At 33.8% G+C, this 25,602-nt stretch overlaps 1 protein-coding gene across 4 annotated transcripts in view; it reads left to right on the top strand.

The window, feature by feature from the left end:
- Positions 1-25,602, top strand: part of DMXL2 (Dmx like 2) — a 148,926-nt gene that overhangs the window by 70,272 nt on the left and 53,052 nt on the right. For all 4 annotated transcript variants that reach the window (XM_076004366.1, XM_076004365.1, XM_020285920.2 and 1 more), the window contains exons 9-16: positions 667-841; positions 5,504-5,743; positions 6,239-6,510; positions 7,161-7,857; positions 8,193-8,314; positions 16,346-16,435; positions 18,639-18,756; positions 23,191-23,310. In XM_076004366.1, coding sequence (XP_075860481.1) covers positions 667-841; positions 5,504-5,743; positions 6,239-6,510; positions 7,161-7,857; positions 8,193-8,314; positions 16,346-16,435; positions 18,639-18,756; positions 23,191-23,310 — 1,834 coding nt within the window. The remainder of the gene's footprint in view (positions 1-666; positions 842-5,503; positions 5,744-6,238; positions 6,511-7,160; positions 7,858-8,192; positions 8,315-16,345; positions 16,436-18,638; positions 18,757-23,190; positions 23,311-25,602) is intronic.

Genomic DNA, 25,602 nt, shown 5'->3' with positions numbered 1-25,602 from the left:
CTAAGGTGCCTACTTTGAAGGGGAATGAGGTGTCATTGTCGTATGTACAATGTTTCTTGTGTCTTCTTCAATAAATGTCTCTATTTTTCATATTACATGGCTTGATACTTTCTGGATAGCCCTCCTATATCTAAATTTAAACAAATCCCATAGGTCAACACTTTGATGAGACTTTTCCTGTTCTGTACCCTGTTTTCTTCTTTGTAATAGAGATCATATATTTAATTGTTTAGCTGGATGTTTAGTTCTAAGTGAGAATTTTGGGAGGCAATATTCTTCTTCCAAGTAGAAAGGTTCAGGATTTCTTTTTATTTTTTATGTTTATTTATTTATTTTTTATTATTGGAACTAGTAAATCCTATTTCATTACTGGGATATCCTGAAAAAGTACCTTTGGACCTCCTAATATAAATAGGGTTTTTATTCATGTTTTTGAAGCTAGCATGGATTAAGTATTTTTGAGCAACTGCTTTTTGCCTTGAACTATAAAATTTATAAGAACTGTAGAGAATATATCCAGAATTGTTCTACTGTAATAAAATTTTTTTCTGAAGTGATCAGGTTTTACAGAGAGGAAAGTCTTAAAATCCTTAATAATCAAGAGTACTTTGGATGGCGTTTATTAGACCTTCAAGAGTTGATTCAGCAATTATTTTTCTATTTTAGACAATACACCATTTGAAAAATTTAAGGAAAGGACAAAGGAGGTCTTCTGTTCTTGTAACTCACACTGACTTAACACCTGATCAGATGGCAACACATGAAGTTCAAAGACATATTTCCCACCATGCAAATGCACTGTGTCATTTTCACATTGCAGCAAGCATCAACCCTGCCACAGGTAAAGGATAGTGAAGTTTTATTCCTTATAAATATGTTGAAATCAGGTAAGTAAATAGAAAAATGGGGCTACTTTTTAAACTGTTTGTTATTATTCCATATTGCCTTTTAAAATACATCTGAATTAGAATAGGAATATAAAGTACCATTTCTTAAATTGGGATATGGGATTGTCAGAGGATAACTGCAATAAGTATTATTGAGCATCTTTGTTTGTCTAGAATATAACAAGTGTTCCCAGTAAATTAGAGTTTAGTTGAACTTGGTATCACAAATAGTGGCAGCCTGGTTAATAGCAGTAATTGCCTTCCCTTACTTTTTTATTTATTTTTTTATTTTAGCGTATTATGGGGTACAAGTGTTAAGGTTACATATATTGCCCATGCTCCCCCTCCCCCCTTGAGCAAGAGCTTCAAGCGTGTGCATCCCCCAAACGTTGCACATCTCACTCATTGTGCTTGTATATACCCATCCCCCCCCACCCTCCCGACACCCGATAAATGTTACTCCTATATGTCCACTTAGGTGTTGATCCGTTAATACCAATTTGCTGGTGAGTACATGTGGTGCTGGTTTTTGCATTCTTGAGATACTTCATTTAGTAGAATGGGTTCCAGCTCTATCCAGGAATATACAAGAGGTACTATAGCACCACTGTTTCTTAAAGCTGAATAGTACTCCATGGTATACATATACCACATTTTATTAATCCACTCATGAATTGATGGGCACTTGGGTTGTTTCCACAGTTTTGCAATTGTGAATTGTGCTGCTATAAACATTTGAGTGCAGGTGTCTTTTTTGTAGAGTGTCATTGGATCTTTTGGGTAGATGCCCAGTAATGGGATTGCTAGATCAAATGGTAGATCTACTTGTATCGCTTTGAGGTATCTCCATATTGCTTTCCACAGAGGTTGAACTAGTTTGCAGTCCCACCAGCAGTGTAGGAGTGTTCCCCTCTCTCCGGATCTACGCCAGCATTTGTTGTTTGGGGACTTTTTGATAAAGGCCATTCTCACTAGAGTTAAGTGATATCTCATTGTGGTTTTCGAACTCCTGACCTCCAGTGATCTGCCCACCTCGGCCTCCCAGAGTGCTAAGATTACAGGCGTGAGCCACCTCGCCCGGCCTCTCATTGTGGTTTTGATTTGCATTTCCTTGATGATTAAAGATGTTGAACATTTTTTTTATATGTTTGTTAGCCATTATTCTGTCTTCTTTTGAGAAGTTTCTGTTCATGTCCTTTGCCCATTTTTTGATAGGGTTGTTTGATTTTTTTTCTTGCTGCTTGTCTTGAGTTCTAAACAGATTCTAGTTATCAGCCTTTATCAGATGTGTAGCTTGCAAAAATTTTCTTCCATTCTGTGGGTTGTCTGTTAGCTCTCTTGACAGTTTCTTTGGCTGTGCAGAAGCTTTTTAATTTGATCAGGTCCCATTTGTTTATTTTTATTGCTGTTGTGATTGCCTTTGCGGTCTTCTTCATAAAGTCTTTGCCTAGGCCAATGTCTAGAAGGGTATTTCCAACATTTTCCTCTAGAATTCTAATAGTTTCACACCTAAGGTTCAAGTCTGTTATCCAGAGTGAGTTGATTTTTTGAGAGGTGAAAGGTGTGGGTCTTGTTTCAGTCTTCTACATGTGGCTATCGAGTTTTCCCAGCACTATTTATTGAATAAGGATTCTTTTCCCCAGTGTATGTTTTTGTTCCCTTAATATTTTAACTCTTATTCTTTTTCCTTGCCTCTTCTTTATAACTTTATCTAAATATATTTTTACAAATTTTTCTTTATATCTCATCTTGTTTTCTACCGATGTAGACTTTCTTGTCTTATATAAGGGAAAGATATTTTTTCTAACCTTGATACTTTCTTTTGTCCTTTTCCCCCATGTGGCTGAGAAGTATTTTGAGGCAGTTTCTATACTGGCAAAAGCATATTTGAGAGTTTCTATTTAAGGGCATTGTGTTCTTTCAGCGTGAAAACATATGAGAAAGGCTATAAATTTCATATTACATTGCTCGTAAAAACTGTATTTATATAAAGTTACAGTTGTATGTTATTGAAATGGAAATCTCTTGGTTCAGAGTGGAGAGGGTCTTATTTTTAAATGTTTGTTGATGTAAAGATGGTATTCAGTGAGTAGAGTTCCACAAGGATGATCTTCAGCAGTGGCTCTAGATACATGCTGTCCTATATAGTAGCCACTAGCCCCATGTAGCTATTTGAGCACTTGAAATGTGGCTAGTCTGAATAGAGATGTGCTATAAGATATACACTGGATTTTTCAAGACAGTATAAAAAATAATGTAAACTATTTTGTTCATAATTTTATTTCATATTGATTTCTTGTCGACATTTTGCATATGTTGGGTCAAATAAAATATAATTAATTTTACCTGTTTCTTTTCACATTTTATAACGTGGCTACTAAAATATTTAAAATTGCCTATGTGCCTTGCATTTGTGGCTCGCATTATATTTTTCTTGGACAGTGCTGTGCTAGCTGATTAAATGTTGTTTTGCTTATATTATCCTTTCTGATCTAACATCTTAATTGTATTCTAAGAATTTCTTTATAATGTTAACTTGTTTTCAAGATGTTTGTGGTTTTAGAGTTTTATACATTTTTCACGTTCTTAAAAGAAACTTTTCTCGAATTGCTGACTATGATGAAGATCCAAATTCAAAACAAAATGTAATTAGTGGTAGTCTGCAGTAAATTCAGTACATATAAGGAAGGTTGGTCTTTTAACTATATGCACTGTCCTAATCAGGTGGAATAGAATCACAGGATTGTTCTTGTAGATAAGCGTTCTGTCATTTGAGCCTAAGGACTGGATATGTTCTTACAGTCATTGGACCTTGTCTTCCCCACAAGACTAATCTTCCCCTTTTAACCAATTTTGTTAATACTTATCCTAACTTACCTACGTATTATTTTAAAAATCATTTTGTTAAAAATGTTTAACATCATGCACTTATTGGTACTGCATATCAATGTAACATTTAGGTTGACCAAATTGATTGCCAAATGCAAATAATTTTATATTGTTAAGATTATTCCTCTTCACCTTTTTTTTGGGAAAATTTTTGAACCTTCAGTAAAGCTGAAAGAATAGTGCAATGAATACTTATATACCACTTAACCCAGATTTCATCACATTAACATCTTATATATGCTTTTGTTCTCCCTTACTATATGTATATGTCTTTGCTCCCTTCTTCCTTAGTTTTTGGCTGAGCCATTTGGAAGTAAAGTTGTTGATGACATTACCCTTCACCTCCTTAGTATTTTACATTACCTAAATATTTCAGAACGTATCTTTTAATGAAAAGGGGATTTGCCTCCATAACGATAATACTGTTATCACATGCAAGGAACATGAATAAAATAATGTCATATAATGATATTACATGTTCATATGCAAATATAGATTCTTTTTTTAAATGCATCTGATTGTCATTTTTCTTTAAACTCCTCTTATCTAGTATAGTCTCTCAGTTGTCAAAAAAAGCTGCTCAGTCTCGAAAAATTGTCTCTCACTTGTCTTTTAGAATGTCTTACAGTCTGAAAATTTGTTCGTAAGATTTAGGTTCAACATTTTTAGCAAGAATACTATATAGGTGTTATAATGTTTTATAGGATTGTTAATTTTCAAATCCTATTTTATATGATTGATTTCATTTTTATCACAAAGCCAAAACTATCATCCAGGAATTGGAAAGAAAGAATAATTTAGAGCATTATTTAACATTGATATTTATTATAATAGGACACTACTAGAATATCCTGTGCATTTTATCTTTAGACTTCTTTTTGCAAAGGACAATTTTTTCTTTATGTTAATGAATTATTTAAAATATGGATTGAAATTGAGATTAATTTTGGATTTATACTATTATATGTGAGCTAATCTGTAACATGAATTTCAGTTACGCTAAATGGAGAAATTCTGCTGTATTTAGAAGTTTGCCTGCCTTCTGGTATTCTTTCTTGACATTATTTCCCCAACTTTTTAGGAAAGTTTCAAACATTCAGAAAATTTAGAAAAATAGTACAGTGAACACTTTATATCCTCTACTTAGATTTGATCATTGTTAACATTTTGCCATAGTTGCGCGCGCTTGCATATTCTCTCTCTCTCTCTCTTTCTGTCTCTCTCTCGTGTGTGAGTGAAATTTTTTCTTAATCTTTTCAAAGTAAGTTACACATATCATAGCATATTACCTTTACATACTTTAGCAAGTATTTCCTAATAAGGAGATTCTCTCACATATTGTTGATATTGTTATCATACCTAAGAAAATGATAAGCAATTTCATAATATCCATTACCCAGTTCATATTTAAACTTCTCTAGTTATCTCTTTTATAGCTACTTTTCTGCTTTATCTCTCCATCCCCTGTCCTGAAACTAGGATTCAGTAAAGGTTCATACATTAGCATATTTGGTTTTTAAATTAGTAGTTTAATTTTAGATAAGTATGTGCCATTCGTTATTTACATTTACCATTAAATTCAATTAAAGATTTTATAAATCTTGCTAAAATTACATTGACTTATTGCACCTTTTCTTTGTAAATATGGATTAGTCATCATAAGCATGTGTCATATTTTTAAAGAAATTAAAACTTTGTATTGGAATTTTATCTTTTCATTTCCACAGATATTCCAAATGCCTTGGTTGGCACTGCATTTAATGTTGATGATGGAAATGGTGGCTTTGTAGTTCATTGGTTAAACAACAAGGAATTTCATTTTACATCATCTACTGAAATATTTATGCATCAATTACGAAAACTTTCTGAAAAAGAGGTAGATCATGAAAGTGATGATGCAGATAGAGAAGATGAGGAACATTCACAAGAGGAAAAAGAGAGGGGTTTACATATGAAATTAGACCATGGTTTGTATCTTGTGTTCAGATTTTTCTTTCTCTAAAACTAATAACTTTCTGTGGTACCACTTTTAGTTTGGACTTTTTCCTTCCAGCTCCTCCTTTTTACATTTCTGTTCATTCCACAAGTATTTAGTGACCATCTGCCATGGACCAGACACTGTTAGCTTCTGCAAACATCACCTAATTCTGTATATTTTGTCATAACATGTTATTAATACTTTGAATAACATATTACTCTGGAAGCCATATCCTTTTTTGGGGAGTAGATTTTGCTACTGGTAATAATAATGATAGTGTGAATGAAGTTTTGATTTATCTACAAGTAAGAAATATAATAATTTTTAATTCAGACAAAATAGTTTTGTTCTTTTATTTTTTCCCTGACCCTACATTGGAAAAGGGATTTATAGTTCCTAAAGATAGTATACCATTTATTGATAGTATGTAAATAAATCTTATAGTATTTAACGTATATACTAATAAATATATTTTCTGGTTCAGATTTATCCTTGGATAGAGAATCTGAGGCAGGTACAGGATCATCAGAACATGAAGATGGCGAAAGAGAAGGAAGTCCTAGAACCTATTCACGACCTAGTGTACCAATGCCACTGCCTACAGTTCTGCTTGATCGGAAGATTGAAATGCTGCTAACTGAATGGAATAAGAATCCCGACATGCTTTTTACAATACACCCTGTAGATGGTACCTTTCTAGTGTGGCATGTAAAATATTTGGATGAATATAATACTGGAATATTTAGACAAGTCCAGGTATATTTTATTGATGAAGCAATTATTATACTTTTTGGAATAGTATAAAGATTACATGCTATGTAGTTTTAGCAGGTTTTTAGAATTACAAAAAAAAATTAATTTTGATAAGCAACTGAGAAAAGAATACTTTTTCTTGCTTCCAAAGTGGACCAGTGACCATACATTTTTCAAAGTTGGTTAGTTTGAAGAAAATGAATTTGACTTTGAAATGTAATACTGAATATTTGAATATATATGAGTTGATTTTTCTGGGAATTCATAACATTTTGAATATAACTTAAGAAATTACCCTAAAAATATAACTCAGCATGAGTCCTCCCTCACTCTCAGTTTTATTAGGTAAATCAAGCTACCTTTATCTGTTATTTTTCTCAACTATATTGCTATTTAGATCACATGGCTGTGGTCATTTTGATGTACAAGCAAGGCACTTGAAACTTATTTTTTCTTCAGTCTTCTCTTACGCCATGTATACAGATATTATATTACATAAATAGAAGAAAGAGATTAGACCATAAAGAGGTTTAAAATGGTATTTTTTGTTAGGAAGCTAAGATTTGGTTTTTTGAAAATAGAAGTGTTTTTGGAAGACTATTTTTGAGAGGAGGCAAACTATTTACAGTGAATCATATAATTGTGTTTTTCAGGTTTCATTTTCTTCTCGGATTCCTGTTGCATTTCCCTCTGGTGATGCAAGCTCTCTCAGTAAAAATATCATGATGTATGCCTGTATAAATGCTACAAAAGATTCTCACCACACTCTCTTACACCAAGAGATGATGTCTGTAGGCAGTCCTCACAGATCACAGCCACACTCTAGATCACACAGTACAAATATGAACATTATATCTCCCACAGTAATGATGGTCTCTAAACACATAGATGGTTCTTTAAATCAGTGGGCAGTCACTTTTGCTGATAAATCTGCCTTTACCACCGTACTGACTGTATCTCACAAATTTAGATATTGTGGTCATAGATTTCACCTCAATGACTTGGCATGTCATTCAGTTTTACCACTGTTATTGACATCATCTCATCATAATGCTTTGTTGACTCCGGAATCAGATTGTCAGTGGGACTCAGAAAATAAGTTAAGTAGATTAATGGATCCTGTAAAACATTTAAAAGGCTCCTCGAAACAACCTCTTAGAAATGCAGCAACCCGTACATTTCATGACCCAAATGCAATCTACAGTGAACTTATTCTGTGGCGTGTAGACCCCATAGGACCTTTGTCATACACTGGAGGAGTATCAGAATTGGCTCGGATTAACTCTTTACATACCTCGGCCTTCTCTAATGTGGCTTGGCTTCCAACTCTTATTCCTAGTTATTGTCTTGGTAAGTGTTCATTCTATTGTAAAATTAACAAACTACCGTTCGTTATACACAAATGGTTTATATTTGTCATTATTAAGATGATTTTTAATGAGTATTCATTAATGAGACTTACTTTTAGAATTTTTAGAAGTTTTAAATCTTTTCCTTCTCATAATCTATTTTTTATTGACTTTTTTGTTCATAAGTTTCTGTCCATTCATGTATCTGTTTAATTCTGATTCTAGACCATGGTTATGCCTAAAAAGAAAAGCATGAATATTTGTTTCTCATACTTCAGCCAATAACAAAAATAAACTATGCCATTATAACCCAAAGCTCTTATTTTCCTTTCTCAGGAACATACTGCAATTCTGCAAGTGCTTGCTTTGTTGCTTCTGATGGCAAACATCTGAGACTCTATCAAGCTGTGGTAGATGCAAGGAAATTACTGGATGAATTGTCAGATCCAGAATCTTCAGTAAGTATTATAATAATCTTTATTAATATATCTAAACTGATAAGGAATTCTCTTTTAACTTTGTCTAGGACCTTTTTTGTTGGTTGCTATTTAAGGAGTAAGCATATGTTCTGGAATCTATATGACATATATATGACAATTTACTTTTTCTTATTTGTTTCTAAGTATAGGAATCAAAATTTTAGTCTACATATCACATATCAATATATTTTACATATAAAGAAATAAAAATGATGTTTTTTCTCAAATGTTATTTATTCCTAATATTTTTCACTCTTTAGTTTGGTTCTATTAATGTTAGTTTGCTCAAAAAAAGATTTTAAGGCATATTTACTAAGCCGTATGTTTAGACTGGAAAATTTGAACTTTTATAAGCTTGATTCACCATTTTAAAAAGTCCTCTGGTTAGAATATGTTATTAGTGGGTAGCAGTATCTTATTCTAGTAGTTCTGTATCTGAACAGGAAGTGTTATAAATTAGTTAGTATTTAGATTTGAACAGTGAATTTTCCATTTACTTGTAAAAGTTTATCTCTTTATAAAACAACTGTTCTAATAAAAATGTTTTCATTGTTGAAAACCAAAGAGCATTTTTAAGCATCTATTATGTGCCCCTAGATGTGTAGGGGATACAGAGTATAAATTTCAGTGTCTGCCATTAAGGAGCTTTTACTTTGGTTGAGGAGAGAAATTATTAGTAAAAATTTAACAGTTTAAGACAAGAAGAGGTGTCTAAGGATGGCACTTCCCTCTGGTGACACAAACTCTCTCAGTAAAAATATCATGATGTATGCCTGTATAAATGCTACAAAAGATTCTCACCACACTCTCTTACACCAAGAGATGATGTCTATAGGCAGTCCTCACAGATCACAGCCACACTCTAGATCACACAGTACAAATATGAACGTTATGGCTCCCACAGTAATGATGGTCTCTATCATTTGTCTCATCATTTGTCAAAATGATGGTCATAGAAGTGTTTCATAATTCAGAGAAGAAAGAGATCAGATAGATTAAGGCAGACACAGAAGTCTTTATTAAGGACAGTATTTGGGGTTCATTCATTCTTGATGACTGGATGAAATTTAGAAAGACATATCCTTTGTCTTTGCTTGATGGAGAGAATGGCCTTGAAAGTAAGTGTGGATATAGGAAAGTACATGTATGCAGTTTGTTCCAGAGATAGTGAGGAAACCATTTGGACTGGAGCCAAAGGTTTGACATAGAGAAAGTCTAAAAAAGTAAAATTGTAGAATTAGAGTTGGAAGACACTTTAAGGGCCATCTAGTCTAACAAGCCATCTGATATTTTATTCCCCTCTACTGCATTCCTGCCAATTTGTCATCTGGCCACCAGTGAGGGAAACTCAACTCTAAATGCAACTCATTCTGTCTTTGAATTACTCTCACTATTATATTGAAATTGTATTTATTTTCTGTAAATTCTACTTGTTAGTCCTAGTTCCACTTAGAATAAGTCTAATTTTCCTTATATATGAGAGCCCTTCATGTATTTGAAGATAGCTGTCTTGTAACCCCTGAACATTTTTTCCTCAGGCCAGACCTGTTCCCCTTCTGCCCATCAAGTTTCTTTAATTGTTTTACATTTGAACCTGGTTACTAGTCTGAGCAGGTTTCAGTTTGTCTATATTCTGGGCATTGTAGAATGACTAGAATATAGCAGTATCATGGCTTCTCTCATTAGATGCTATTGTGTTTTGGCAGTCACTCCATATTCTTTGTAAATAATTAATTCATGTTGGGCTGACTCTCAATTAAATATCCCAAAGTCCTTTTTTTTGAGCTGGTAAGCCATGTCTCCTCCATATTATATTTTTTGCATTTGAGTTTGGGGCCCAAATGTAAGCCTATTTTCCCTATTATAGTGCATCTTGCTAAGCTCAACTTAATAGTCTAACCTCTCACAATCTTTTTGAATCTAGATTCTGTTATTTAATATATTTATTTATTATTGCTTTATGACTTATATCACCAGCCTATTGGATGAAAGTTATTTCTACATCTTCATCTAAGTCAGTTATTAAACTGATAAACAGGACAGTTCTGAACAAAGAGCCTAGCTGTATACATTTGAAATCTTTCTCCATTTTTATTGTCTGTAATATTTCCCCGCTTGTCCCAAGGATTTATTTCCATGAGGTACCTAGTCATGTACTTTGCTGAAATAAAATACACTTGGTCTACCAAATTCTTCTGCAGTCAAAGAAGGAAGTCAAATTTACATGAGATGATTTGTTTTAATATATAATATATATTTAATGTATATATGTATATACCATGACATCTCTTGATAACTAAAATATTGCACTAAACAAACATCAGGCTCCTTGATCTGGCTAAAGAAGTATGTTGGTTTCCTTTTTGAAAAATGGAACATTTACCTGTTTTTAGTTTTTGGCCATTTATAGCATTCCTCATGATTTGGAGAACTCAGTATTTTCTTATAGTTCTATTTCGTCTGCATTGTCAGTTTATTAGCTACACTTTCTGTTGTTATTAAACCCTAGATTCCTCTAGAGTTTACAGTATTAATATGCATCTTTAACTTTTCACAGTCTATCTTCAAATAATAACATACTACTTCAAGTAAATGTAAACAACTTACAACATTATCTGTCCACTAACCACTCTCTTTCTTTTCATTCTCCTAGTTTTCAGCATATGAGTCCTATACGTGTTTTGTTAGGTTTATACCTAAATATTTTATTTATTCTAGTGATTGCAATGGTATTATATTTTTAATTTTGGTGTCAATGTCAGAATATAGAAAAATAATTGATTTTTTTTTTTGAGGCAGAGTCTTGCTCTGTTGCCTAGGCTAGAGTGCCATGGCGTCAGCCTAGCTCACAGCAACCTCAAACTTTTGGGCTCTAGGGATCCTCCTGCCTCAGCCTCCTGATTACTTGGGACTACAGGCGTGAGCCACCATGCCCGGCTAATTTTTTATTTCTGTCTTTAGTTGTTGGGCTATTTTTTTCTATTTTTTTTTAGTAGAGACAGGCTCTCACTCTTGCTCAGGCTGGTCTCAAATTCCTGAGCTCAAGTGATCCTCCTGCGTCAGCCTCCCAGAGTGCTCTATTTTTCTTCTCTCCAGTCTCTGGCCACTGCCTCCCATTGACTGTATTCCACCTGAAGCAGAAGGGAGTGTGGGAGTTGGGTGATACAGTTAAGAGCTCAACTTCCCATAGGGACAAAACAACTCAGTAAGGGTGCACAAGGGGTCAAGGTTAGGATGCAGAGAGAGAATAGCCAGCAGAGTCTACCCTCTCTGCTCCTTAGCATGTATTCCTGTTCTTTATTTAGATGAAGAAACATTTATCTCCAAAACAGGGAAACACAGATTCTCATTAGGCATTATATCATTGTGTAATGATGCCAATTCAGTCATAATCCTGCTTGGAATTTGAATTGTAGTTGCTACCTATCATCAGTACTTGTCACAGCAGGGAAAGTGGAAAAAAGGAACGATTAACATAAAGGAAAGCAGTTATAGCCCCTGCTTCTATAGATGGTCACAAAGCCTAAGTTTCATAATCATAGCTTCCTTCTTTTACTACCAAATTCCACATTCCCTCCACACTTTTCCCAGCACCTTGGCTATTTATTTTTTTTATTTTTAAAGCTGGTGAAATGGCCTAAACATTCCCACAAGATCCAACTCCTATATCTTGTGGGTTGCTGCTGTTTCCTATAGATTTATTATAGTTATGGGAGTACCATAAATTATTTGGGTTCCAAATGTAGTCTCCCTTGCCCTCATTTTGTAGTAACAAGCCAGGATCAGTCACCCTCACCAGTCTTCTCTGTGTATTGGTTAAACAGCATGAGTTTAAAATAGTCAAGGGACAGTCCCAGATTTCAGTATACTAGAACTTTGATTAGGTTTCCTGGTGGAAATATTATACTTCTTAAGTATACACTAATTACACTAATTAAGTGTCACAGTGAGAGAGGTTAGTCCTATCTCCACCTTTTGGTTTGCAGTCCTACATGTTTTGGCTGTGGAGGAAGCAGCATCTTTATTGGTCGTTAGTTTAGACATATGACTGCGGCATGGAGCACAGCACCCCGGCTGCATAGGACATTATCCCCTGGCTAATGCTGTAACATCAAGAGGCATTTTGCTGTTCTCTTAAGGCAGCTGCTGCCAGGTGAGGAGCCACAGGGGTAAGCCCAGTAAATTCTGTGGGAGTAGACCTATTGCCATATTTCTTCCAGCTAGGCCAGGATTGGGATGCGTGATGGACTCACCTTGGGTGAAAAACTTAAGGGTGCACCAAAAAATTATTAATCATGATAAATGATATTTTAATGTAATATTTTAAAGAATCAAAATTAGTGCAAAAATCCATGATGAACAACATGCCAAAATTTTAAGTAAAGACAGGATCCAATAGTGCCATAATGAGCTATATTGGAGCCTGAGGCAAAAAGAAAAATGTGCACCTCCATGATACAATGTTTCTGAATTGTTGTCAATGGTTAATTTTTTTCCCCAGAACATTAAAATACTGAAAAATACTGAGAATTGAAAAGTAAGTGTATTAAAACTTACAACATTAAGTTTAAATATCTTATTTATATCCAAACCAGAGTTTATTATAATTTTACTTTCCTGGCTTTAATGGAAGCAAACTCTTCAAAAATATTATCAAAATTTGGCCAGGCGTGGTGGCTCATGCCTGTCATCCTAGCACTCTGAGAGGCCTAGGCAGGAGGATTGCTTAAGGTCAGGAGTTTGAGACCAGCCTGAACAAAAGCAAGACCCTGTCTCTACTAAAAATAGAAAAATTAGCCAGGTGTTGCAGCATGCGCCTATAGTCCCAGCTACTTGGGAGGCGGAGCCAGAAGGATCCTTTGAGCCCAGGAGTTTGAGATTACAGTGAGCTGTGCTGATGCCACTGCACTCTACCCAGGGCAACAGAGTGAGATTCTGTCTCACAAAAAACAGAACCAAACAAAAAAAATCTATTTCTTTGCTTATTTCATTTTCAGTTGAGCATTTTGAATTATAATAAATGAAAGCAATTTTTAAAGTCCGTTTGATGAATATAAAGCTTTAGTAAGAGATAGGAATATACTTCCTGAATCTGAAATAAATGAAAAAATGAAAAAAATATTGGAAATGTACAAATTACCAGATGCAATATCAATAATTATTTGAGAAAGTGTATATATCAAATAAAAATTATGGAGATTATGGGCACATGTATGAGTTTTCTACTGCTGCTGTAACAAATTACCACATACTTAGTGACTTAAAACAACACAAATTTATTATCTCACAGTTCTGGAAGTCAAAGTTCTAAAATCAGAGTGTTGGCAGGACTACATTGCCTCTAGAAGCTCTAGGGGAGAATCTATTTCCTTCCCTTTTCCAGCTTCTAGAGGCCACCTGCATTTCTTGGCCTGTGGTCTCTTCATCTTAAAGCTAGCAGCTTAGCATTATTCATCTTTTGTCCCCTTGCCTCCATTGTCACATCACTTTCTCTGAATCTGATCTTCCTGCCTCCCTCTTATAATGACTCTTTTGATAAAATTGGGTCCACCTGAAAATAATCCAAGATAATCCCCACATCTCAAAATTATTAATTTAATCACACCCATGAAGTCTCTTTTGTCATGTAAGGTAGCATACTCACAGGTTCCAGGAATTAGGATGTAGACATCTTTTGGGAGCCCATTAGTCTGACTATCACAGCACACTAATTCACATGTGAAAAGGAGATATGAAAAATTAACTGAAGTATCTTTAGATTCTGAATTTTTAAATGGAGAAAAGTTATATGGCTGTGTCTGGTTTACAAAAAGCAGCCACTGACTTGGCTCTTAAATATTCTGACAATTTAAGTCCTATAGCAATTTCATCTGAAATAGTTTTGAGTGCTATACAATGTCAGTAATTTATAAAATACAGTCATTATTGTGTTAGATCTTTTAAAAGTGATTGACAAATTTTGCTTACTGCAGTCTTATTCAAATTTGGAAGTAGTCTTGAGAGTTTTTTTTAAAAACAATTCCAGTCACAATGTCATCCTGCAAAAGAGGTTTTAGTAAGCTGAAGTTAATTAAAAATTACTTAAGATTGCCACTTGGTCAATAGACATTGTCAAACAAGGTACTTCTCTATATTGAAAACAAGATAACCAGAGAAGAAGATTTTGAAAATATTACTGATGAGTTTGCTTCCATTAAAGCCAGGAAAGTAAAATTATAATTAATCCTGTTTTGGGTATAAATACATTTAAACTTAAAATAATGTTGAGTTTTAATATACTTATTTTTCAGTTTTTCATTATTTTTCAACTACTTTAATATTTTGGAAAAAAGTTAACCATTAAAAATACATAAAAACGTGCAATTTTTCTTTTGCCTCAGGCTCCATCAAGGCACTCTTGGATTCTGTATTTAATTTTTTGATATTTTGTTCATTATAGATTTTTTGCATTGGTTTTGATTCTTTAAAAATATTGCATTAAAATATTTATTTTGATTATTGAGATTTGGGGGCACTTCTTTAAATTTTGCATTCAGGGTGAGTGCTTCACCCCTTCTTAATTTTCCTGTATTATCTTCCACTGTTAAATGAGTACCTTAGTTGGAGGTAAAGTTGAGTAAGATGCTATAGTTTGCATACGGCATTTAGTTAAGCCTATTAGTTGTGCTAGCAGAGAGTGTGGGCAGGGCAGGCAAATCCTTGGATGCAATGTATATCTGCTCCTGTGAGAAGATTTCAATCTTAGGTGTATATTGGAAGAACGTGAGGAGCTTATAAAACTCTTGATGATGGGATTGCACCCCAGACCAATAAATCAATTACTGCAGGTGGGACCTAAGCATCCATGATTGTTAAAGCTCTCCAGGTGATTCCATGTGCAGTCATAGTTGAGAGCCATTGATCTGCAGCAGTACTTCTTAAATTTTATCACCCACATGAATACTGTGGGTGGAGTATCTTGTTCAAATACAGATGTCTTAGTTTTAGGGCTTAACAGTGCATTTCTAGAAAGCTTTCTGTTGCTGTTGGTCCATTGACTATGCTTTGAGTAGCAAAGCTTTATTGCATGCTAGAGAAATCCAGCATTTTAGCCTCACAACTAACTATAGGCAACAGTTGACTCTAGATTTCAGTTAACAAACCCAGCAGAGTGTTAACACCATTTCTGGGTGTCTGGGTGAATACTTTAAATCCTGAATCTTGGGTGAATGTATCCTTATCAATAACTTGAGCTCTACCCAACCACATATTTTGTTCCTCTTAATCTAATAACCCTAGAATCTATTTCAATACATGTTCTCTGGAGTCCTCCTGACTAAAACTGGAAAATTCCTGCAACTCTGATGTATGCGTTGTTTCCTTCCTGACCTTATATCCCTAGCTAAGCTGGGATCTAACCCCTGTTACGAGCCTGGAAGCAGTAAAAAGTAGTGGAGGTGGGTGCTGAAGAGAATGGGAATCTCTTTCTGAGGCAGTGTCTTCAGATGAAATTACTGAAAGGTTTTTATTCAAGAGAAGGCTGGTTGGAAGGTGGGAGAGGGGAACTGTTTTTTTTCACAGAAAGATTTGTGGATTTGTGGGATCCAAAGTTAAGCTTCATGTCTTAGTTCAAACACTCTCATCACAAGACACTTCTCAACCATTACCCTTCCCTTCAGTCTGGCAAGGTTGTACTTTTAAATGGCATTGCACATCCGCAAACCACACACTGAAGCATTGGGCCAGATCCTCAGCCACCATCTGTCTTGTGCTTAAAGTTTGCAAAAACGAAGACAACTTGTTGAAATAACTAGATACCTTGAAGTTATATGCTATTTATGTAAAGACTATAGATTTTTATAATTGCTTAGTTAACTTAGAATGAGTATAGAAAGTTGAAATATTTCTTTGAATGTATTAAGTGCCATTGTGAATATTTAAAGAGGGCCTTTACTATCCAAGATGCTGTAGCATATTGACAGTAGATTCATAAGTTGTTGATCATTAACATTTTGTGTTTTTTATTTACAGAAACTTATTGGAGAAGTGTTTAATATTGTGAGTCAACAGTCTACTGCTCGACCTGGCTGCATTATTGAACTCGATGCAATAACCGATCAAGTAAAAAAACATGCTTGTGAATTGGTGATATTAATATATTTTATCTCAGAGTGTTTTAATTTATATGATATATTTCATTCTCAGAATAATTCTCTTCTTTGATATTGAATTCAGCCAACTTCTATTGATTCCCATAGTGAAAATCTAATGATTTAAGAATTATTCTCCATTTTAATTGTATCTATAGCTTTGTTTCCAGTTTAAAGGAAATTTGATTCAGTTAAGGAAACTAGGATCTCAATCTCAAAACACTGAGAGAAGGTAGAGTACAGCTGCATAGAGCCTTGGATTGGGGTTTCTTTTTTGGGTTTTTCTTTCGTTCTCTTTTTATATTATTACTCATTTGAACTCAGTAGAGGATGACCTCAGCTTCAGAGTATTTGCCCTGTTAGGCCTCATGGTGGATATTTTTATGAGGTTTCTTAAAATACAGATGAAAGTGGATCAAAGTACACATTTACCTTTTAATCGCAGCTCTTTGTATAGTCAGTATTTCTCCCTAGCTACTACCTATGAAAGAAAGAGAAGCTATTTCCTACAGGGAGTTTATAAAACCCATTTTGGCCCTCAGGATAATTATTTCTTCAGGATTATGCTATGGATTAAGGAATAGAACTAACATATTCATTCAAAATATTAAAAAAGATTAGTTTGGTGAGGAAGTTACCAATATTTTTAAACAATGAAATGAAGAAAGAGCCAACTATATTTAAAAACAAGTGTAGAATTATGTAATAATTTTCCATGGTACCCAGCACATTCTATTGGGGAAAATGTAATCATTTCCACTATTGTAAAGAAATTAGCACATCAGCCCTTGGTAACAGAACTGGGGCTGCCACATTCAAATTACTAACTAACGCCTCTTAGGAAATCCTTAACTTTGTTATCCCCAAGTGACATGCCTTTCTTCAAAATCAACCTATGGTTTCCCTTTTTTTACTCCATAGGGATCCGGAAGAAGAGCTGGCTTCTTTACCATAGATACCTTAATTTTTAATGGCCTACATGTTAAATTCATCCCTTACTTTTGCCCCTTCTGCACTTTAGGATATTAATATAGCACTCTCACCCATCAATCTTTTTACTTCATACTTTTTTCCCTCTGACTTTGGTGGCTATCTTTGACACAAGGCTGGTACACTGTAAGCACTGATAAATGACTTAGGCTTATAAATGATAACATTTAAAACTCATTCTAGGTTTGTTCCCAGTGTGTTGTATGATTTCTGTATCCATAAAGACACTACCCTTCCCTTTTCTTTCATTTGTTCTTTTTCCCTAGGGGAAATGACCTTCTGTACTATGAATGTGAAGAGATTTTTTTTTATCTTTCTACCTGGAGAGATATAAAAATACTCTATAACTTTCATAAAAATTCTATGGCTCAACTTAACATTATAGTCCTTTTATTTTCTTCTATGATGTAAGGAGGCTGATTTTCCTTTATTCTCTAAGATTATAGACTATGCATCCAGTGCCAAGATAATCATAACTATTACCCTTTCTTGAAATCTGTGGGTCAGCCATCTAATTGTGTTGACACACTTCCATAATAAGCTTTTGTTTGGATCTAGCCTTTTCCTTGAATTTCAGTTCACCTTTAGGGTTCTAAGTTGCCCTTTGTGATAATCTTTACTCTTCTCTATATGGTCTAAAAACATGATCATGTAGCATAGTAGGTGACAGTGATATTTCATCCATCCTTCAAAAGAGATCCTACTTACCTATGTGTAAAAATAGTTCTCTAGAGATGTGATGTCCCTCTGGCTGTTATATCTATTAGAGGGATATCTGTTAGTTCTGCAGTAGTCTAGTGTGCCTTATATATAGTTAGCATAGCCCTCCACAGTTAGTCATGAATCCTGATGCTTTGGACACAATGTGGTACAGATCACTTAACACTTAACTGTTTTTATGTGTTGTTTTGTTTTTTTTTTTGAGAAGAAAACCTGTTGATTTGTTTTTATGGGAGGTCTTCTGTTCTGCTATATTGGCTTTAGCATTTTTTAAGGTAATTTTTCTCTGACCAAGATAGTTTTAATTATTTTTTTTGTGTTGTTTTTTTCTCTCTAATTAGTCAGTAGACAAAGAATAGAAATTGTTAGAGAGATTTATTTTTTCTGTATTATTGTTGGGTAAGTGGTGAATGGGAGATAGGGAATTTCAAAGATAATAACTTGTCTTTTTTTGGTATTTGTAGTGTGGCTCAAATACACAGCTGCTTCATGTGTTTCAAGAAGACTTCATTATAGGATATAAACCACATAAGGAAGATATAGATAAAAAGGAAACAGAAATATTTTTTCAGCCATCTCAAGGTACTTTAAAAAAATAGTCTGAATTTACTTACATAATCCTGAAAAAAAAGATTTTTAAGCTTTCATTGAGTATGGATCTTCAAATGTCATCACTTTCATAATTGTTGGTAGATACTCTAGTTATATCAAAATTGCCTGTTTATAGATGAAGAAGGCATGTGGGTGATAATTACATTTTAAAAGACGGTTCACTGTTTACATGGTTCACATAGACTTTTGCTTAGAAATATATTTATGAATCCTAGTTTATTTTAAAAACTAATTTTAATTACTCAATTCCACAATTAAATTATTTTGATTGATGGTAAATTCCATGTGTTACCATGAGGAAACCAGTTAATTTTAGTATACGTTTAAGAAAGTTCCCAGTAAATTGCTACAGACCAATGATGAATATAGAATGTAAGATACCATGTTGTGTGGTACACTAGAAACCTCATGGATATAGAGAATGAGAGGTACCATCTCACAGTTTTCCTCTTTGAAGTGCAATATTTCTTTTCCTTTTATTGTGAAAGAAAGTAGTTTCTCCATAAGCCCTTTAAAAACAAACAATATGATGTTTAGTTTAAACTTTATAATTTTGTTTAAAATGTATCCTTTAGGCCGGGCGCGGTGGCTCACGCCTGTAATCCTAGCACTTTGGGAGGCCGAGGCGGGCGGATCGCTCAAGGTCAGGAGTTCGAAACCAGCCTGAGCGAGACCCCATCTCTACCAAAAATAGAAAGAAATTAATTGACCAACTAAAAATATATATACAAAAAATTAGCTGGGCATGGTGGCGCATGCCTGTAGTCCCAGCTACTCGGGAGGCTGAGGCAGTAGGATCGCTGAGCCCAGGAGATTGAGGTTGCTGTGAGCCAGGCTGATGCCACGGCACTCACTCTAGCCTGGGCAACAAAGTGAGACTCTGTCTCAAAAAAAAAAAAAAAAAAAAATGTATCCTTTAGAAATTATTTTATATTTTAAATTGACAGATAAAATTATGCATATAGAACTATATACATATAACTTTATAATTATAAAACCATTATGTTCTGTTTGAATGAAAAGACATCCTACTTTAAGAATTAAGTTTCCATGATGAATAGTTTTTTAGTTTACAAAGGGTTTCCAGATACTTTATCTCATTCGGTTATAGATTGACAGTATCTAGATGGACATATGTAATTTTCTTAGTATAGGTTTTACCACAGAATTATGTATAGACATGCAAGGAAACTATTTCTACTGAATTTGTACAGATAGTTTCCTTTGCTTTAGTGGAAAATGAGAATGAGTTCCCATCTCCTATGAAGGTTAGCTCACACATCTTTTTACTCAGACTAATACTTTTTTCTTTCATGTATATTTCTTCATATATCAGAGCTTTTCTTAATATATTAGCTATTTAGTTATCATGTTCAGTTTTATTTCACTGTCACTGTAACCAACAGTACTGCTTTATAGATTTAAAATTTGCTTTTCTGTAGTATTTTACCTTTATCTGGGTTAAATTTTTTAATATGCTTTCCAACAAACCTAGCTATCATTTATCATTACATACCAACCTGCTAGAAAACAATGCTTATATATAAAGTTGGTATTTTTCTTTATAATATTTTTAATTGACAGACTTGCATTTAAATTTGTTTTTTATTTTTCTCTTTTGATATTTCTTTAGATAACTGCTAAATCAGGCCAAAATATTTTTTGCATGATTTCTTGGTTTTCTTTTAGTTTTTGTGTGAAATTTCTTTGTGTTATATATTTTTCTGATTTTTATAGCTGTTTTCTTAAAGGACTTGATGTGTATATTTCTCCTCTTCCCTGCTCCTGCCTTATTTTGTATTTTGAGTTTTAATTAAAATTTACTTACTCTTTTAATTAAGAAAAATGCCAGACATAGACAAAATTAGAGTACGTAGTTAAATGAAACTACATATGCCCATAATGTAGATTGAAGATTTTAAGATTTTTTTTTTTTTTTTTTTTTTTTTTATTCTTTTTTTATTTTGGGGAGTTAATACAGTTGTAAGATTTTAAGATTTTTATCACACGTGTTTTATCTACCCTTTTTCCTTTTTCCTGTGAAATATTTTAAAGCAAATTCAGCCATCATGTTGTTTCACTTCCTTATGCATTTCTAAAAGTGATTTCCTTACACATTTGCTATTATCAGATTGATAAATTAACAAAATTTTCTCAGAATCGTCTGTATTTAACTAGTTCATATTTACTTCATTCAGTTGTCTCAAAAATGTTGGGGTCTTTGTTTTTGTGTTTTTAATGTTTTTATTTGTTTTAATCCATATCCAAACAAGGTCCATCTGTTGTGTTTTCATTGTCTGTTGAGTCTTTTAATTTAAAGTGATCTCGCTGCATATACACTCATTATGCCACTGACTTATTTTACAGCAAGTTAATTTTTAGGACTTTCTCTGGCTACTTACTTGTGATGTCCTTTAAACTTTTTCTTGTCCACTATATTTCCTGTAAAGTGGAAGTTAGCTCTGTGGACTTGATTAGATCTTGGTTCAGCTTCTTAGGTGATGCTGTACAATTCATATGTATCACACCAAAAAGAACATAATGTTTGGATGTCTCACGTTTAGTGATACTCAGATTCAGAAGATTCAGCTGGTTGCTGCATCATGGTTTTCCAGCAGTCTTTTATGTCATGATTTCGTCTATTGAATATTTTTGATCTTGAATCAATTATTTCGTTAGGGATTGCAAAATCATGATTTTCTAATTTTATCAGCTCTCATGGATAGCATCTGTAAAGAAAGCATTCCTTTATCAAGTAGGGCAATTATTGGGTTATTTTGAAAAACAGTTATTTTAGGAAAGGCAGGGTAAGTGATTGGTTCTTTCTCTTTAATTGACAATTTTAGAATATTAGAATAAGGAGTTTATGCCCTACTTTCCTCCAGTGGTTGCTGATGAATTTGTTATTGTTGTTTGGCTTTTTTTGTCTTTTGAGTTTCATTATGAACTGATTAAAAAAAACTCATTAGCGAACAACAATAACACACATACAGAGAAGTACTAATATAGCTCGTGGATTTTCATGTACATTGCGTATTTTAGTCAGTTTTCAATAAGGTTTTTTTTTCTTAGTGCTTACACTGTCCTGAATAAACCTAGTAAGGACCATTTCACATTGGTCCTGAGTCATTTTGACACAGCTTCATTATTCTGATAGTTTACTTTCTTTCAGACACAAGATATCTCAGACTTATCTTGTAGATATCCTTTGCAAGAATGGAGTCATCCTTCCAAACTGTTCCTTTTAATGGGGAATGCTATTTAGAGACCACAATTTGAGCTCTAGCAGTGCTCATTGCCAATGAATTGTCATTATGAGTTTTCATTTTTAAGGAAAGTTTTTGTTGTCCTGTATAGATCTCATTTTTATATATGAAGAACATAATTGTCAACAGGAAAAATGATGTCTACAAATGTTTTTTCTTTAAAAAAATGCAGGAAATGTCTATAAAGTCTCTTTTGCACCCCACTACTGCCCTCTGCCCGTGACTTAAGATTTTTTTTCTTTTACTTTTTCTTTCTTTTTGTTTTTTTTGAGACAAGGTCTCGCTCTGTCACCTGGGGTAGAGTGCAGTGGCGTCCTCATAGCTCACTGAAACCTCAAACTCCTGGCCTCAAGCAATCTTCCCGCCTTAGCCTCCAAAAGTGCTAGGATTACAGGCATGAGCCTGAGCAAGAACAAGATCCCATCTCTACAAAAAATAAAAATTAGCTGGGTGTGGTGGTGCACTCCTGTAGTTCTAGCTACTCGGGAGGCTGAGGGAGGAAGATCACTTGAGCCTAGGAGTTTGAGGTTGCAGTGGGCTATTCTGATGCCACTGCACTCTAGCTGGGGCAACAGAGTGAGACCTTGCTAAAAAAAAATGCTATTGTTTTATAGAGGAAAAGCAGGGTAAATGTTTATTTCCTTCTTTCTTTTTAATTGTCAGTTTTCCAAATAAAGAATGAGTGCCCCTGTTACTCCAGAGGACACGCATTGAGGCTGGCTTGTGTTCTTGTGTGCTTGCCCTTGCTCTGTCTCTCTCTTCCTTCCATTTCTTCTTTTTTTTCCTCTTTCTTTTTCTTCTTATGTGCCCTCTTTTGGTATTTTTGTGAACTCATAGTTTTTTATATAGTAAATATGTTTTAATAAATTGTATTCATTTTTATTCTTTGATGCTCAGATTGTCCCATCTTTGATCAGTAGGTATCCTTTCGTATTGGCTTTTGTACATCTGACACAGCCTCATTAGTCTTTGATTGGCACCTAACTTTTGGCACAAAATTGTATGAAACTCTTAACAGTTTATTCTTCCCTTTTCCTCCCAATTTCTATGCATATCAGGAGGTGTTTTTAGCTTTTAAAAAGTGTTTTTTAGCCCTATAGAAACATTAATTTAAGTATCTTTTTCCTTTGAACAATAGGATATCGTCCACCACCATTTTCCGAAAAGTTCTTTCTAGTAGTAATTGAAAAGGACAGCAATAATTATTCTATTCTGCATATGTGGCACCTTCACCTTAAATCTGTACAAGCATGTTTAGGTAAGTAATTCTATTATAATTTTATACAGAGATGATGTGAAATAAATTCATTTTGTAGAATATGCTTTAGGTTGGCTAATTCTTTAACATGAAGTTCAGTAAACTATTAATATAAATTGAATTGCTGAATTGTAATGTGTCTTTGGCAAACTTTTAATTACAAGGTCATAAATCATTAATGAAACTGGTTAATACTAAAAACAAACTAGTCTATGGGCATATTAGACATCCTGAAAAAAATAAAAGCTTGATTTATATTTTTCAGTGAATATTCATTGAGTGCCTATTCTTACTCTATTCTAGATGCTATATTTATAAATTTAATTCTGTCCATAGAATTAATATTGTATTTTTTGTTGAATAATACATATTGCCATCTGATATAGTGTACATCAGCTTTAGCATTATTAAGAGAAGCAGATTAGTTGTTTGGTAAAATATGATTGAACATTTGAAGCTTATAATAAACAGAACTGTTTTTGTAGAACATTAAGAAATGTAGCAGTGATAAAAATTATTTCAACCATGCTTTTGCTATACACATTCAGATTAATCTCTTAATAAAGTAGGAAATAATAATATGAAGAAAAGTAATTAATCATAGATTTTTTTTTAAAAAAACCAAACTTTATTGAGAGATAATTACTAAAATGAAGAACCGCACAGATGGCTATATCAATCTGAATTTATATAACATTTAATACAGTGAACCAGTAATAGGTACCTTTTTGTTCACTTTGTATTACACATTGTCACATGGCCCAGTTAGAAGTTACAAGTTCTAACTGAGCCATGAACTGACATTAGAACCGCCAATGACTTAATAGAACTTTTATCATTACTTAGTTGGGCCTAATCTTCTTGAGGCACCAGGAATTAAAAAATTCTTTCAGAGTTAATTCTTGGCATTATGTGGGTTTTATAGAAATGCAGGAGTAAGGGATCTAGAACCAGTTCATCAAGAAGAGATTCTTAACACCAGAGAATATGGTATTTTCTAAAATCAGACACAAAGCCAGTATGGTTCTAAATAGATATGTAGAGGTAGTAACAAATTCTTATAGTAGGACAGGAGTCGTGTGCCACCATCTATCCTCACCACTTATGAGGGAGTGTCCCAGTGCTGTTGCCCTAAATCCAGGGGTTCTTAGAGTTGCTTGCCTACCCTGTTTGTGACAGCAGTAGAAATTCACAATGAGATTATGTTATAGTGAGGCAAACAAATAATATGCTCTTTTTGACTGTGATAGAAAACATCCATCTTTTGGTTCTGACATTTGCTACAGATTTAACATAGTATATGTTGCTATTCATAGCTAACACTTGAATATATCAGAGTGTTGAATATCCTGTCAGAGAATGAAATGATTGGCTTATATTTAGATAGGGAAGGAAATATGTTGAATATCTTCTGGGTGCCAGGCACTGAGATAGGTGATTTATATATGTAAAATAGATATTACCCCCAGTTTAAGTAACTTGACCAAGTCCCATTATATAGTTTGTCATCATATGGGCCTTGTTGGCTATAAAGTCTTTGCTTTTTTCCCTGCTTTTATTTTCTTTCTTAGCATGAGATATATAATAGGAAATTACCTGGTTTACAGGAAGGGAAATGAAGAAGTTCAACCTTATTTCACTGGTGAGAGAATAGCCAGAGATGGTGAAGTGCGTTGCTTAAGGAAACACATCTAATCAGTGATAGACTACTGATTCAAGTGTATAGTCTTAAATGTTTTCATATTTCTTACTGAAATATGAAAAGATAGATTGCCATTATAAGATAGATTGACATGTTTAATATAGAAGCCAACGAGGATTGATTATTTATTATCCCTTGGATATTCTGGTGCTCCTGGAGGTGTATAAAGCAACCAGATGTTATCCCTGCCCTTGATGAATACTGTCATTGTCTGATGGGGGGAGACAGGCAAATAAATAAATGTAATATAAAGTATTCCTCATGGATAACAGGAGCACAGATTGCCAAATCTGCTTTGAAATTTACACTATAATATGAAAGCTGGAAACTTTTTGGAAGAAGATGAAGTCAATTTGCCTTATAAAGCTGGCCAACTAATGCTCTTAATCTTGTTTGGAACTTTTATTTTTGTGTTTGTTCTTGAAATCATTCTCTTGTTTGAGCATTTGATAGGAGGCTGGTATTCTAGTGTCTTGTTTGCCACTAATTATATGACCTTAGGAAAATCATTAAGCTCTCTTAGGCTTAAATTTCTTCATTTATTAAGTAAAGCACTGCATTGTTACTTCTCAAAGTTTGATTCATGACCC

The sequence above is a fragment of the Microcebus murinus genome, chromosome 6 (assembly GCF_040939455.1).
Source record: "Microcebus murinus isolate Inina chromosome 6, M.murinus_Inina_mat1.0, whole genome shotgun sequence".
Taxonomy (NCBI): Eukaryota; Metazoa; Chordata; class Mammalia; order Primates; family Cheirogaleidae; genus Microcebus; species Microcebus murinus.
Note: the sequence above shows the minus strand (reverse complement) of the source record. Positions and strands in the feature narration are given on the sequence as shown.